General features: G+C 42.9%; 2 protein-coding genes and 1 long non-coding RNA gene across 6 annotated transcripts in view; 1 reads left to right on the plus strand and 2 right to left on the minus strand.

Annotated features, from left to right (window-relative positions):
• Window positions 1–14,990, minus strand: part of tulp1a (TUB like protein 1a) — a 36,609-nt gene that overhangs the window by 14,047 nt on the left and 7,572 nt on the right. The window contains exons 1-2 of one of the 4 annotated variants that reach the window (XM_048984264.1): window positions 4,117–4,132; window positions 3,358–3,501 (exon numbers count right to left, since the gene is read on the minus strand). In XM_048984264.1, coding sequence (XP_048840221.1) covers window positions 3,358–3,421 — 64 coding nt within the window. In that variant the 5' untranslated portion in view covers window positions 3,422–3,501; window positions 4,117–4,132. Of the gene's footprint in view, window positions 1–562; window positions 715–3,357; window positions 4,296–14,990 lie in introns of those variants that run through there. The other 3 variants (XM_048984265.1, XM_048984263.1, XM_048984258.1) reach the window with 3 other exon arrangements.
• LOC125713268 (uncharacterized) lies at window positions 1,211–2,415 on the minus strand. Its single transcript, XR_007383524.1, has 2 exons — window positions 2,309–2,415; window positions 1,211–1,764 (listed from the first exon to the last, which is right to left on the minus strand). It is a non-coding gene; the product is annotated as an uncharacterized LOC125713268 (long non-coding RNA).
• On the plus strand, window positions 10,643–14,714 carry LOC125713264 (kelch-like protein 10). The gene is made up of 5 exons (XM_048984257.1): window positions 10,643–10,817; window positions 11,381–11,870; window positions 12,268–12,879; window positions 13,424–13,573; window positions 14,073–14,714. The coding sequence occupies exons 1-5, from the start codon at window positions 10,657–10,659 to the stop codon at window positions 14,376–14,378; spliced, it is 1,719 nt and encodes a 572-aa protein (XP_048840214.1). The 5' UTR covers window positions 10,643–10,656; the 3' UTR covers window positions 14,379–14,714.

Consider the following 14,990-nt stretch of genomic DNA (forward strand, 5'->3'; position numbering starts at 1 on the left):
ATGCATGAAAAGCGGTTTGTACCCAACATCTCACTTTCTTCTACGTCCCTACGTGATTATTTTCATCTTACTGGATTTTTATTTTCATCTCAATTTTACTTTTATTTTATTTATTGTTTCTTGACAATGGTGTGTTCAGTTGTATACTTTATGTCACCATATGTACCAAAAAAATTCAATTTTGATAATGAATCTTTAACAGAGGCTGGGACATTTTATGTCATTTCAGCAGCTCATTATCCAGTAACCATTCCGGTGTTAAACAGAGCGATCAAACACATTGTCAGCGCCTGCAGGAATTATAACCTTCTTAAATGATGCATTTCTCTGAGCTACAGTCACAGATCCAAACACAGAAAATATGCAAGTAACCGTCACGTATCGAGCTGATTCGATATATATATGCATGTTCAAATAATTTTAATAGGCTGATTATCACTTGCAAATTTGCTGTGAAACATGTGCAGGAACCAGGAACTGCAAACACAGCAGAAAGAGAAGAACAAAAAGAGACCGACTGAAGCCAGACTTTAGAAACGATGACGGAGGAGGGTGGCATTACCTTCTCTGTAGACATAGTCAATTTGGAGACATTTACTGTGCGGAAGGATCTGGTCGGTGTGAAGTCCAGTGCAGGTTAAAAAGCTGAATATTCATAAACAGGGTCAGGCTCAATGTGATCCCAGGCAAAGTGAGGAGATCAGTGAGTTTGCCATGAAGAGAACTTCATTATGGGATTGTCTCTAAGTCCACATGGCATTGAAGTGATAGGTCTGAACCAAAACTCTGATAGAGGGGGAGGATAACAGAGGACCATACCATCTATCACTGAAGTCAGAGGCCAGTGCAAAAGCATCACAAGATACACACTGCAATGTAGTGAGATTTCACTTTTACTCTTCACACACATACAGAGCTTTGCTACTTTTATGCCTTTGCTGGGATTCTGCTTAAACTCCTATCAAACCCAATTATTGGTTCCTCAAATTTAATATTAGATGAAAGTACATAATGGAAAGTATTTCTAAATTTACCTACTAAAAGTCAGTACATTTTTTACATACATGATTTAATAAGTAACTGGGACAGCATAGAGTTCGGTGTGGTGCTTTGGAGATGTCCCATTGATTATTGTGAGAGATTATTTTAAGACCAGGAAGTCACAGACATTTTCAGCCACCATGAAAGAAAATGCAGAGGACAAACAGCATTTTTCATGTTAATTTAATTCAAAAGATTCTCTGCCGCTGTGGCACGGCGACAAGGGAATTAGCATCTGAAAAGGTGCCTATGGGATTGGTCCCGTAAGCCCTTTAAGATACAGCCAGCCTCTGTGGGACACTGGCCTAGACCAGCCCCCATGCGTGTGTCAGGGAGATAAATGGAACGTACTGTGCATTATGTCTCTGTAGTTAGGCAGGTGAGAGCATGTACCCGAATCCCACTCACTGCGAAGCTTGTACCTGTAGTTCTCTCTCTGAGAAGCTTGTACCTGAATCCATCTCTCCAGGATGCATGTACCTGAATTGCTCTCTCCTGGACGTGTGTACTCAAATGTTACTCTGCAGGAGGTGTGTATCTGAATCCCTCTCTTCGGCACGTGTGTAGCTGAATCCTCTTCTCTGTGATGCGTGCACGCCAAATTCTTTAACTTAACTTCCCAATGTCATTCTCTCCATCCCGCGACAGGTCTGTGGCGTCAGTGGAGATCAGGTAGTTCGAGGTCGTGCCCTTCTTGCAATTGCGGCCAGCCAGCAGGAAGGCCTGTTGGAGGGGGGTGGAGTCAGAGAGCAGCCCTTGCATCATCTGAACACTGCGCTAAACCTGTGTCTGGTGGAAATCATAGCATTTTACTCCATGCACACTGACACCTGTCCGAAAGCACTGCGCTGAACTGGACACTGTAGTCATGATACTTGATGGGGAAAACAGGGAGAAGACTATTTGAAAGTGGTCTCTCCTGTGGTGTCCATGTACTTAGCTCTGACCTTTGACAATGTAAAATATAAAAAAGCAATCAGGTTTCCACAAGATTAGCTGAATTATGCCAAAAAACGAATATATTCATTAATCAAACAATGGTTACAGATGACCCATGTCAGGATAAATGGTTTGAAGTTGAATGCTGTTTAAAAGATGATTAGAGTTAACCAAAAGTTCTGCTTTCTTGTCTCGAACTTCCTCCCCTTCAGCCAGATGAAGATCTCACCCTCAGTTAGATGAAAGGAGTTGATCTCAGCCCCTTCAGCCAGATGAAAGGGTCCAGTTTCTTCACCTTCAGCCACATGAAACGTTCAGATCCACTCACCTTCTTTTCATTGTCCAGGTGCAGGTAATAAGTGGGGTAGAATCCACGGTCCATGCCACTCTTGTTCCGCGTCACTTGCATCACTTGTTCATGAAGCCCTGTGGAGCTGGCTGCAATACAAACTCCTACAGGTCAACAAACCTGATGATGTGTGAAATATGGTAGTACTTTGGTTTGCAGAAAGTAACATGAAAAGATTACAGAGGCCAGCTGGCACCAGTAATTCAATTAGACAGACGACTTAGGAGATTAATTAGAATCATTGCATTACACAAAAAAAGTTCATAACTTTCATCTCACTAATGCATCTAAAGGAGGAATCAGATATAAGACCAGTGGCCCTTTCACTAATACCACCACACTATCACAGTGAAGGCCAACAATGACACAATGTTTGCTGAAAACTCCCTATGCATACCCAATAACTCTTGGTAGGAAAATGCATTGCACATGGTCAGGATCAAGTACGGACTTCATTTTAAACATCCTGACAAAAGCTACATTGCTGGTGGTGTCTTAGACCAGTGTGTTAGGAGTTGGTAAGGAACAAAAATGTGGACTGTCTGGGTTCCCCCAGGACCAGGTTGAGATACACTGTCTTAGATATTTATCTTTTGTCCACAGAAGACGTTCATCACTACAACCATTTGTTAGTTTCCAAGACGAATTGACGGTAGAGCGATATGACCTGGTTCGGTGGGCAACTAACACATTCTCAGTATTTGGCTATGTTGTTGTGCGGGTCACACTGTAGGACGTCATCAGCGCTGTAGGGGGTCTTCACAGCCGTGGGGGTCATCAGTGCCCCGTAACCCCTTTGTCTTTGACGTACCTTTTTGCTCTTCTTCCCCTTGCTTTTCTTCTTCTTCATGGTCACCTCTGAGTCCTCGTCTTCACTCTCCTTAGCCTTTTTATGTCCTGGAAGAAGATAATCAATTACAAGTCATAAGTACATCTGCCAAGGGCACCGGTAATCGGTTTACCCTCTTAGGTGGCTTCCAAAGGCTAAATAATGATATTCAGGGCAAAAGCTATGGGGGCGACCTCACCTTTCTTCTTCCCCTTTCTATCCTTCTCCTTTTCCTTCTCGTTGTCTCCTCCGACCCGGAACATGGAGCCAGGATTGGTGTAATCTTTCCTCTTGGTTTTACTGGGTTTGGTTTCAGGTTCGCTATCATCGCTCTGCACTTTGGCTGCCAACAAGACAGTTTATTCTCTGTCTTCATTTCAAGCTGCGGCTGAGTTAATATCAGAGTGATTAAGCCATCTGAAGGGGGCGCTGTCATTAATGTAGCTATATTGTACTGTTCCTTTGTACTGTACTGTACTGTTATTATACAATGACCTTCATCTTACCAGCATCTTCATATTCTTAGGACCAGAGATATCATTAATATATAAATCATCAGGAATCACCTTTCTTTCTTGTGCTGAAACTCGGCTTCTCCTCATCTATCATAAACATGGCTACCTAGTAATTTACCTGTTACCTGCGGATGTCTTATTTCTTAATTATTATTAGTGTTTTGAATTATCTTGTTACTAACAATGAGAATACCCTCCTAAATCACAATATCTAGGATGTTTTTGACAAAATGTAATTTGTTAAAATTTCACAAATATATTTGCATAAATATTTTCACTTTATTTATGTCTATGGCCACATGCAATTGACAATATATGGGCTACATCACAGACCAGTGGCCAAAACATTCAAATAAGTGACCAGTCTAAGTGAAAAATATTTAGGGGGAGTCACTTATGGAAAAATACGATTAAAGCCCTTCCTGACCCTAGTTCTTAAGTACCTATGTGATCATCTGTGGCAGGGGGTCCTTAGCTCTGGTCGATATTCATTTGGGGGTCCCTGGATCAGAAGAGTTAGGAAACCTAAAATTATTAAATGAGTCCTGTTGTGGTCCTGTTTTTTATTTTTTGTATGTCTCCTGTTTAAGTTCACTGAGAGTGACAACAAACTGGAGACAAATTCCTTGTGTCATCAGCCAAAAAGCTGATTCTGAGTCACATCTGGATTGTTTTCAGGGCTCTGTTCACCGGTGACTGGAAGGATTCGGGAAAGCGGGAGTACCAGTTCCCAGGCATTTCCCCAGATACGATGCAGCAGATCATCGAATACGCCTACACGTACTCTGTGCTCGTCACGGCTGAGAATGTGGAGAACCTCCTGGTAGTTGCTGATCATCTGTGTCCTGGGCATCGTGCAGCGCTGCAGTGACTTCCTGCATAAGCAGCTCTACCTCGAAAATTGTGTTGGGCTTCTCAAGATTGGAGATGTCTACTGTGTAAACGAGCTGCGCCAGTCTGCATTCGACTTCATCCTGAAAAACTTCAAGGAGGTTGCCATCACCTCAAACGAGTTCCTAGAACTCACCCTGGAAGAACTTTGTGACATCATGCAGCAGGATGAGCTGAATGTCAGAGAAGAGGATGTGGTGTTTGACGCCATCCTCCGGTGGATCGAGCATGAGCCTGCCACCCGAGAGGCCCACATTTCAGCTCTGTTGCCCAAGGTGAGTATAGTTATACTATGTTCTCATTGACTTGTGTATATAACAATAGAATGCTCATTGAGTGAAGTCCTTATTACTGTAGCTAGAGACTGAACCTCCATTTCCATGTCCCATAAGTCTACAACCAAGGCTTCCAGGTATTACACCTGGGAGGAGAGTGTAACAAATAATGGAAAACAAAACACTCAAATGTCTTACATGAAATAAGTGTTAGCTGACACATCTGAGACTTTCAAAGTAAATTCAATTGGCTTCAGCTAAAGCATTTTGAAAATGAGAAATTCTGACTCGGACATGCTGTTATATCCATTATGTTAAGGGCTGCTCTATTCTAGAGATACACAAAAAAGCACTAAGAAACTCATGGGAATTCTCTTGTTCTGGTTTCCTGTGTAGGTGCGGATGGCTCGTATGGATGTGGAGTATTTTTTGAAGACCATAAAGAACAATCCCATAGTGAAGGCTAATGAAGAATGCAAGACAATTGTCAGTGATGTCTTGAAGATACTATATGATTTAGATGATGAAAATCAAAATTCGGACTTGGAAAACCCAATGATCTGCCCACGCCTGCCCTCTGACATCATTCTGGCTATCGGTGGCTGGGATAACTTTGCAACAAGTTATCCCATCATATATTAACTTTGCAACAAAGATTGATGCGTACGACACCCGGGCCGACTGCTGGATGGATGTCACACAGCGAGAGGACAGCTTACAGGCAGGTCATGGCACTGCCTATTTAAAAGGATTTGTGTACTGCATCGGGGGGTCTGATGGCAACACCATCACTAATGCCGTCCGTCGGCTGGACCCCATCACACGGACGTGGCAACAGGTGGCCGCAATGCACTTGCCCCGCTGTTACCACAGCGTGGCTGTTAACGATGGGTCCATCTACGTCATGGGCGGCTATGATGGCCAGAGGGTCTACAACATTGTAGAGCGGTACGACCCAGAAACCAACAAGTGGACCCTGATGGAGCCCATGAACGAGCGGCGAAGTGTTGCCAGCGCCACCACCCTGAATGGCAAGGTAGGGTAATGGGAGGGTGTCTGACTGTGTTTACCCTCATTTTTACCCTGAAAATGATTATGTTACACAGTCAGCAGCTCTCTTTCTTTTCAGATTGCTGATATTATTCCTTAATGACTAAGTTCAGCAACCTTATGTGTTTAGATATAACATAAATGACCATGCATTAGTGATCTGCTTTAGTGGTAACTTGGGTAGCACAAATCAGACTGGTCAGTATGAACCCAGCTGGACCTGTTTAAATGATCGACTTATTATTCACTCTTGAAAATAAAAAGGCAAAGTGTTTGTACTGCTGACGAGATCCGTGTATCCCTGCATGCCTCGTGAGCCCCATGTATGTCATTGTATTTAATGCATTAGTGAACAGGTTTTGCTCCTTCCGTGAGCCACGCCCCCTCCTTAACCTCGTGGGGAATCCCTGTGTGATCAGCTATTTCTGAATGTCGTTACTAGTCCTCTGTATTTAGTTCGCGTTTCAGCCTGTTTCCCCAGTCCAGTCATTGCAACGTCATTGTGTTGTTCTGCCTGTTCTCAAATAAACCCTGTTTCCCGATCGCTTGAGTCCTGTACCTGCTTTCCCAGTCCCGGCTCAGCAGATCGTGACAACCACAAGCCATGTCCCAACACTGCGCCAGCACTAGACTATGCCATGCGGTCCATTGTTTATTTTTATTATTACTCTGTATTCGTTAATTTGTTTGTAAATTGCAGACTTTTAGGTTGTGATATTTGTACAACTATTGCGTAACTTATTGGTGAGCAATGGCTACCAAAATGATATAAAGTACAGGCTGTGGTGGCCTGCACCAGCTTAGTGTACGTTATATCGTAAAGTCGTGTGTAAAGTATACCTTAAGTCTTACGTTGAAAGTAGCTAGTTTGAAACTAGCGCCGTGTTCTTTGTCGGTTGCACCACTGCAACTTAAATTATATCGTAGTTAGCAGCTACTAAAGTTACTGTCGTAATGAATGACGTTTTCACCGTGGACAACCAATCAGCATCACTGTCTGATATTACTGGAACTAACTCGCTGTTCTCCATGCTTTTCGACTACTGTATACACATTTTGTATCTAGTCTTAGTAATGTCCTTCTACAGGCGTTGCTTAGTTGTTTGGGATGAAAAAAATATTGTTTAAGTTTGGGTTATAAATAGTTACCGATTTATGTTCTCAGTATCTGTGAGAAGAATTTCGACCACAGGGCAACTCATCTGCTAGATCTAGATGATCGCAAAAAGTTGCCAGCTGCTGATTGAAGGTTTTCAAATAGAACTTTGTGGCCCAATATCAATAGGAAAGTGCCCGAGACACATTTCCCAGCATCATTGCTCAAAAGGTAGCCTTGTACTGTCTAGGGTGAAGAAGTATGCTCGCTAGGTATGTCTATCAAATTTGTGGTAATTTCGTGGTAAACTTAGTAATTTATTGTGGATGTTTGACAGCCGTTCTGCTACATGTAAGGCTCGAGCTCAACAACGCGCAACAAACAAAGGCAGGGCAACAAATTTGTCTAGCTTGGCAGCTAATGTTAGCTGACTGGTCATATCAAGCCGCGGAACTTGTCTTCAATCAGCGGAAAAGGTAGAAAGTTACTAAAATGATGTCTGAACTTTATACTACTGGCCTTATATATACTTCAGATAAGTTTGTATGGACAATTAATTGGTCATGTATTGCCAATCTTATTGTGCTGTTTTGGAGTCAAATTCACCCCGGTACTAAACGTTATGGACTATAATAATTTTCACATTGACTAATACACTCCACCTGTTTCACTATGAAGGGCTATCCTTTACATTATACTGGGTAACTTTTCTTTACCATATAATGGTAGCAAAGGTCCAGTTTCACTGCTGTAGATCTCCATAGAGACACGAAAACAGATGAAAACTTATATACTTCTAGATAAAGGTTTATGTCTTTCATGTGAAACTGACCCCAGAAATGAGGTAAGGGTGTTTGTTAACCTGAAGATATTGATTTTATTTTTTTTTAGAAAAATGTTAGACCGTAGGCCGAGAAAGACAAATTTTACACATGAGGTCATAATCCTCCTTCCGGAATAAAGAGAACATAAATTAACATTAGAGTCCAAATTCAATAATTTTATAACAAACAGAAGGAAGCAGCAGATATGGGAGGACATTACTGAGGCTGTAAATACTAAGGGAGTGGAGCAGAGGGACATCAGAGAGGTTAGGAAGAAGTGGAGCGACCTCAAGATGCAGGTAGCTGAGGACTTCCCCAAAGCAGGGCGAACCGGAGGTGGCCCAAAGCCAGATGTGGGGCCATACTCCTCCTTAATTCCTGACATTGTTGGGGAGGATTCCCCATCACTCGTGGGAATTGTAGGAGGTGGGATTGAAACTGGGCTAGCAGTGCAGGTGCCCACTCCCTGTTCATCCCCACCTCTAGTATCGCAGTCACCTCCACACCCATGTCCAGATACCCCTGCATTTCCCATACCACTGCCTCTAATTCCACCTGCAGAGCCAGCATGCAGCCCTCCACCACCACCAGCAAAGCGTGTCAGGCTATCCAAGCCACGACCAGAGATTGAGGATGCAGAGGCCCTTAACTGTCAATTGTATAAAGTTGAAATAGAAAAAATTAAAGCAGAAACTTTAAAAATTAGCAGACTATAAACCTAATCACCTCTGTGCAAACAAGCCCACCGTTTCTTCAGAACACCTATGCACCATTCTACCACATTCCTTGTTCTGACATGTGCTACAGTGTAGCACTCCTGTTGCTGATTTGATGGGCTAAGGTAAGGTGTCATTAACCATATTCGTAAGGGACATCCGGAGTCTCCCAGCAACCTTCCAGAATATCTTCCTGCTTCATAGTCTGAACTAAGCCTAGACTGTCTGAGGATGTAACTGTCCTGTTTCGAGCCTGGCCACTTCATCATGCAGTTTGTGATAATAAGGTCTGCATCACAGACAATTTGTGCGTTTATAGAGTGGTAGCCCTTTCTGTTGACGTAGTCAATTTTGTGGTCGCTGAGTGTTTTTATCTTTAAGTGCGTGCCATCCACACATCCTAACACATCTGAAAAACTTCTGTCAGGATGTGTTTTGCTGTACAGGCAACAGGGGAAAGTGCGCGTAAGTGTTTATGTGTTTATTCAGTGACACTGCCACTGCTCTCACGGCTCTGCACACGGTGGACTTGTGTACATGCATCGAGTCGCCCTCATGACTTTGAAAAGAGCCGGTTCTGTCCGTAACCTGCTCTAGATCGGCAGCTAACAGATCGGTAATTTTTTGTAATTCGGCAGGGCGAAAACGAATCCGAGCATACAGATCAACATCATCATATTCTTCAAAGACATGTAATCGGTCACGAATGACTCTTTCTCGGCGTAAACGGCGTTTAATTTCGTCTTCCCACCGTTTAAAACGGATAGCCATTTTCACCACTTTTTAACGTCTTTCTTACGATGGACTTTACACCTAATGTTAAGGTAGTGTGAAATCTACGCTATAACTTAGTACGACGTTGAAACTAAAAGCGTGGTGCAACGGATTCTTTTTTAGTAGTGCGTAAACTCTAACGTAGGGCCAACTTATGTCCGTCGTAGGCTAAGATCTAACTTATCTAGCTTAGCTGGTGCAACCCACTGCAGTATATTACCTGATATTTTAAATTAAAAAAGCACTATCGGCAAAAAGCGATGCTATCACAGCGAATGCGAGGCTGAGACTGAAGCGTTACCCTTCGTTTCCGCTGAGAGACGTGCCGCGTGACTCATTTCCCCGCGCGTACAGGTTCTCTTAGGTCGGCATTCACGGTTCTACTTCTGAGATTCAGATTGAGTTCTAGGTATTTTTTTTTCAAACGGGTTGGTTCGACTTTTAAGAAATTAGAGTTCTAATGAGTTCGAGAACTGAGATACCACTGTATATGTAGTTGACTTGTAAGACACTCAAAGGAGAAGCCTGTAGGAAAATATTAAAGTTTTACATGAACTTCACATTTTACCACACGTGATAACATACTTGTCACAAAACACCCTGATCCATATATATGAATCATGCATTTTTTTTCGTGTGGGGGCTTCACCCGTTGTTTTAAAAAACCCACCACTGGTCGGCTATTGCACGTTTCCGTTACAGCCAAACTGTCCCTGTGCCGCATGTCTAACTGGCGGCTACTAAAAACATAATATGGATTTACATATAATTATAAGTATTTTAACAGGCGAGTCAATATTGATTTGTAACTATATACTTTTAAAATTCATCCTACTAATTCTTCAACCCAATAAAACGCCAAATGAAACGGTGTCCTAGCTTCCCAGTGTATACTTTCCCACAACGATTAGTAACTGAGAGACGATTCCGTAGCCCCGCTGAAATAGATGTGAAATTTAGTTTCTTTGTTTTTTATTTATTTAGTTTTAGATTTTAGAAACGTAACCGATAACAAGACAAGACAAATTTATCGGTGTTCGAATTTGGGGAATTCCTGATTTGACTATTCGTACATAATACAAAAATGGAATTTCTGAGATAAGCACAGTATACATTTACCAAAAGTGCTGTTAAAAAATGTCACTTCTTGTTCTACAGCTAATTGTACAAGCAGAACGTTTGTGTTTTCCGATCAATTGCAACTCAAATCTAGATTTAAAAATAAACATAAAAATAAGTACGGTATCTTAGAACACTGAGACGCAAAAGCGCAGTTTTTACGTCGTAGAACGTATGTACACGTCATTTCGAGTGATATAAAAAGGAGAGAGAGACGAGATATCCACATTTTTGAATTATGATGGCACACGACATGGAGCGAGTACTGATGTCCCCGGCGTTCGAAGTGTTTAACAAGCTTCGGCTGGCAGGACAGCTTTGTGACGTGGTCCTCATCGCCGACGGTGTTAAATTCAACACCCATAGAGTAATTCTGTGTGGCTGTAGCTCATACTTCCAGTAAGTAGCTGTGACCCATATATGACGATGCCAAAGCAACAAGGAGTCCGTTTTTTTTCTCTCGTTAGCAATGACTTCTCCTTGACAATAAGGCTCTAGGATGACAGAAAGTTTCTTAAATGCATTATTGTGTTGTATTAGTATACTACAGGGTTAGTAAAAACATTTCTTAGATACAGTTATTAAAGGTACCACCTTAACTTTTGAATTAATAAGTATAATAGCTGTGTAAAAATATAGAAAGGGGATTACATTAATCAGTGGCAAAAATAATATTCTGAGGGACCTGCCCTCCAATCTAAGTGAAAAATATGTAGGGGGAGTCACTGATGGAAAAATAAGATTAAAGCCCTTCCTGACCCTAGTTCTTAAGTATGTATGTGATCATCTGTGGCAGGGGGTCCTTAGCTCTGGTCGATATTCATTTGGGGGTCCCTGGATCAGAAGAGTTAGGAAACCCAAAATTATTAAATGAGTCCCGTTCAATTCCTTGTGTGATCAGACAAATTCCTTGTGTGATCATTCAAAAAGCTGATTCTGACTCACATCTGGATTGTTTTCAGGGCTCTGTTCACCGGTGACTGGAAGGATTCGGGAAAGCGGGAGTACCAGTTCCCAGGCATTTCCCCAGATACAATGCAGCACATCATTGAGTACGCCTACACGTACTCTGTGCTCGTCACGGCTGAGAATGTGGCGAACCTCCTGGCAGCTGCTGATCGGCTGAGTATCCTGGGCATCATACAGCGCTGCAGTGACTTTCTGCATGAGCAGCTCTGCCTTCAGAACTGCATTGGCCTTTTGAAAACTGCCGATGGCTACGGCCTCAACGAGCTGCACCAGTCTGTTTTCAGCTTCATCCTTCAGAACTTCAAGGAGGTTGCCAGCATCTCAGAGGAGTTCATAGATCTGTCCCTACAAGAACTTTGCGACACTATTGAGAAGGATGAGCTGAATGTGAAACAGGAAGATGTGGTGTTTGAGGCCATCCTCCGGTGGATCGAGCACGAGCCTGCCACCCGAGAGGCCCACATTTCAGCTCTGTTGCCCAAGGTGAGTATAGTTATACTATGTTCTCATTGACTTGTGTATATAACAATAGAATGCTCATTGAGTTGAAGTCCTTATTACTGTAGCTAGAGACTGAACCTCCATTTCCATGTCCCATAAGTCTACAACCAAGGCTTCCAGGTATTACACCTGGGAGGAGAGTGTAACAAATAATGGAAAACAAAACACTCAAATGTCTTACATGAAATAAGTGTTAGCTGACACATCTGAGACTTTCAAAGTAAATTCAATTGGCTTCAGCTAAAGCATTTTGAAAATGAGAAATTCAGACTCGGACATGCTGTTATATCCATTATGTTAAGGGCTGCTCTATTCTAGAGATACACAAAAAAGCACTAAGAAACTCATGGGAATTCTCTTGTTCTGGTTTCCTGTGTAGGTGCGGATGGCTCGTATGGATGTGGAGTATTTCTTGACGACAATAAAGAACAATCCTATAGTGAAGGCTAATGGAGAATGCAAGACAATTGTCAGTGAAGTCTTGAAGATAGTATATGATTTAGATGATGAAAATCAAAATTCGGACTTGGAAAACCCATTGATCTGCCCACGCCTGCCCTCTGACATCATTCTGGCTATTGGTGGCTGGGATAACTCTGCAACAAATTCAATTGATGCGTACGACACCCGGGCCGACTGCTGGATGGATGTCACGCAGCGAGAGGACAGTTTACAGGCAGGTCATGGCACTGCTTATTTAAAAGGACTCGTGTACTGCATCGGGGGGTCTGATGGCAACACCATCACTAATGCCGTCCGTCGGCTCGACCCCATCACACGGACGTGGCAGCAGGTGGCCCCAATGCACTTGCCCCGCTGTTACCACAGCGTGGCTGTTAACGATGGGTCCATCTATGTCATGGGCGGCTATGATGGCCAGAGGGTCTTCAACATTGTAGAGCGGTACGACCCAGAAACTAACAAGTGGACCCTGATGGAGCCCATGAACGAGCGGCGAAGTGTTGCCAGTGCCACCACCCTGAATGGCAAGGTAGGGTAATGGGAGGGCGTCTGACTGTGTTTACCCTCATTTTCCCCTTGAAATTGAGTATTTTACACAGTCATGAGTTCTCCTTCTCTTTAGATTGCTTAATGACTAAGTTCAGCACCCTTATGTGTTTAAATGAAACATAAATCACCATGCATTAGTGATCTGCTTTAGTGGTAACTTGGGTAGCACTGTGTCCTCAGGCTCAGTGTTTGTGCAATTCCTCCCACAGTCCAAGACTTGGGAGATAAACTGGTGAATTTACAAACGAAAGAATCCAAAACAATTAGCAGATTTCCCTGTTTAAACACACCTACTAAACCTGATGTATGTGTTTGAGTAACAAAGACCTTCTGACCTAAAAAACCTTCTGCCTTGTGCATCCTAGGATAGTTTCCACGTTCACCACGACCCTGTACTGAATAAAATTTTATGGAAGATGGATGGATTAACCATGCATTAGCAAAATGTACATTTGTTCTTACTAGATCTCCATGCCCAATCATAAACTGCATAACAGTCTTCATGTTTAAACTGATTTTCCTAGATATACATCTGCGGTGGCTTTAATGGTACTGATACCCTCCGTACTGCGGAGCGCTATGATCCACGCACGGGTGAATGGACCCAGATCGCACCAATGCGCACTCGCCGGCGTTGCCTTGGAGTGGCTGCTTACAAGGGGGAAATCTATGTGGTGAGTGACTCCTTCCTGTGTCAAGCCTCATGCTCTTTTGTCATGGCTGCTGTGTCACAGATTGTGATGCGCTTTGACCAAATAGAAATGTTCACAATCAGAAATGACCTGCTGTCACGGCTTAACTGAATACACATAAAAAACATATACGCTACGTTGGTCTTCCTTCAGTGACTGTTTAACTTTTATTTTTAACTAATAATAATAATTATAATAAAACATAAATATATGAGTATAAGGAGTCTTTTGATGGCTCACAGTTTTCACCAAATTGTACAGGTTTTCTGTTGCCTAAACCCTTCTTTTCATTGCATATAGGTTGACTTGTACGTTGAACACAAATGAGTTATAAGCTTGTTTCATTCATAGACAATGGGAGGTTCTAAGGCGCCTGCTTTCATAGGAGTAATATTCCTTAAGAGTTCATGACTTTCGGGAAAGTTCATATTTGCTTATCCCTTCGGTACCCAAGTGATCACTTACCTTTGTTGTCTCCCAGGTGGGCGGTACCGACGGGGCTCATCCGTTAAGGAGTATGGAGGTCTATGACCCTGCAACGTACCGCTGGCGGACTATGGCCCCCATGTTCACAATGCGCAGCAACTTCGGCATCGCAGTGGTGGACGACCTCCTCTTTGTTATGGGTGGCACTGATGGATTGACTGTGACTAAAAAGGTGGAATGTTATGATGCGGACACTGGCAGCTGGTACCGTGCTCAGGACATGAGTAACCCCAAGAAATCCTTCAGCTGCTGCGTAATACCTGCCTTCCACCGCATCGTGAATTCTGCTGCACCTTGTTAGTCCCTGATGGCCGCCCCGCAACAGATAAACCCACCTGCCCCCAACAGCATCACAGACCAGTGGCCAAAACATCCAAATAAGTGACACATAATGATGGAACCTGTCGTGATGTTGCTGGGCGCACGGACCATGGAAGCAGGAGAAGGACACGGAGGATCGAGGAAAACTGGATTTAATGGGGAAATGGAGCAGGAACATGGACCAGGCAGATCACACACAATGATGGTACAACACATCACAAGACTTCAGTGACAGATCTAGGGAAACATACTCTGACACGGACTTAAATACACCAGACTAATGGAAAATGACTCAAAACAACTGATGACACAGGGATTCCACATGAATTTTTATTATTACTCTGTATTCGTTTGTAAATCGCAAACTTTTAGGTTGTAATATTTATGTATTTATGATGTAACTATTGCGTAACTTTTTGGTGAGCAATGGCTACCAGTGTATTACATGATATTTTCAATAAAAAAAGTACTATTGCCAAGAAGCGATGCCATGACAGTTAATGCGAGGCTGAGACCGAAGTACATTGGGAACACTGTGGGGTGTACTGCGGGCACATTGGGGGCACTGTGGGGTGTACTGCGGGGCGTACTG

The sequence above is a fragment of the Brienomyrus brachyistius genome, chromosome 18 (assembly GCF_023856365.1).
Source record: "Brienomyrus brachyistius isolate T26 chromosome 18, BBRACH_0.4, whole genome shotgun sequence".
Lineage (NCBI taxonomy): Eukaryota > Metazoa > Chordata > Actinopteri > Osteoglossiformes > Mormyridae > Brienomyrus > Brienomyrus brachyistius.

What these genes read in the sequence shown, in the direction of transcription:
- LOC125713264 (XM_048984257.1), top strand. Translation starts at nt 10,657, where the DNA reads ATGATGGCACACGACATGGAGCGAGTACTGATGTCCCCGGCGTTCGAA. An exon ending in TTTCAGCTCTGTTGCCCAAG is followed by an intron (nt 11,871 to 12,267) that starts GTGAGTATAGTT and finishes TTTCCTGTGTAG; the next exon opens with GTGCGGATGGCTCGTATGGA. An exon ending in CCACCACCCTGAATGGCAAG is followed by an intron (nt 12,880 to 13,423) that starts GTAGGGTAATGG and finishes TGATTTTCCTAG; the next exon opens with ATATACATCTGCGGTGGCTT.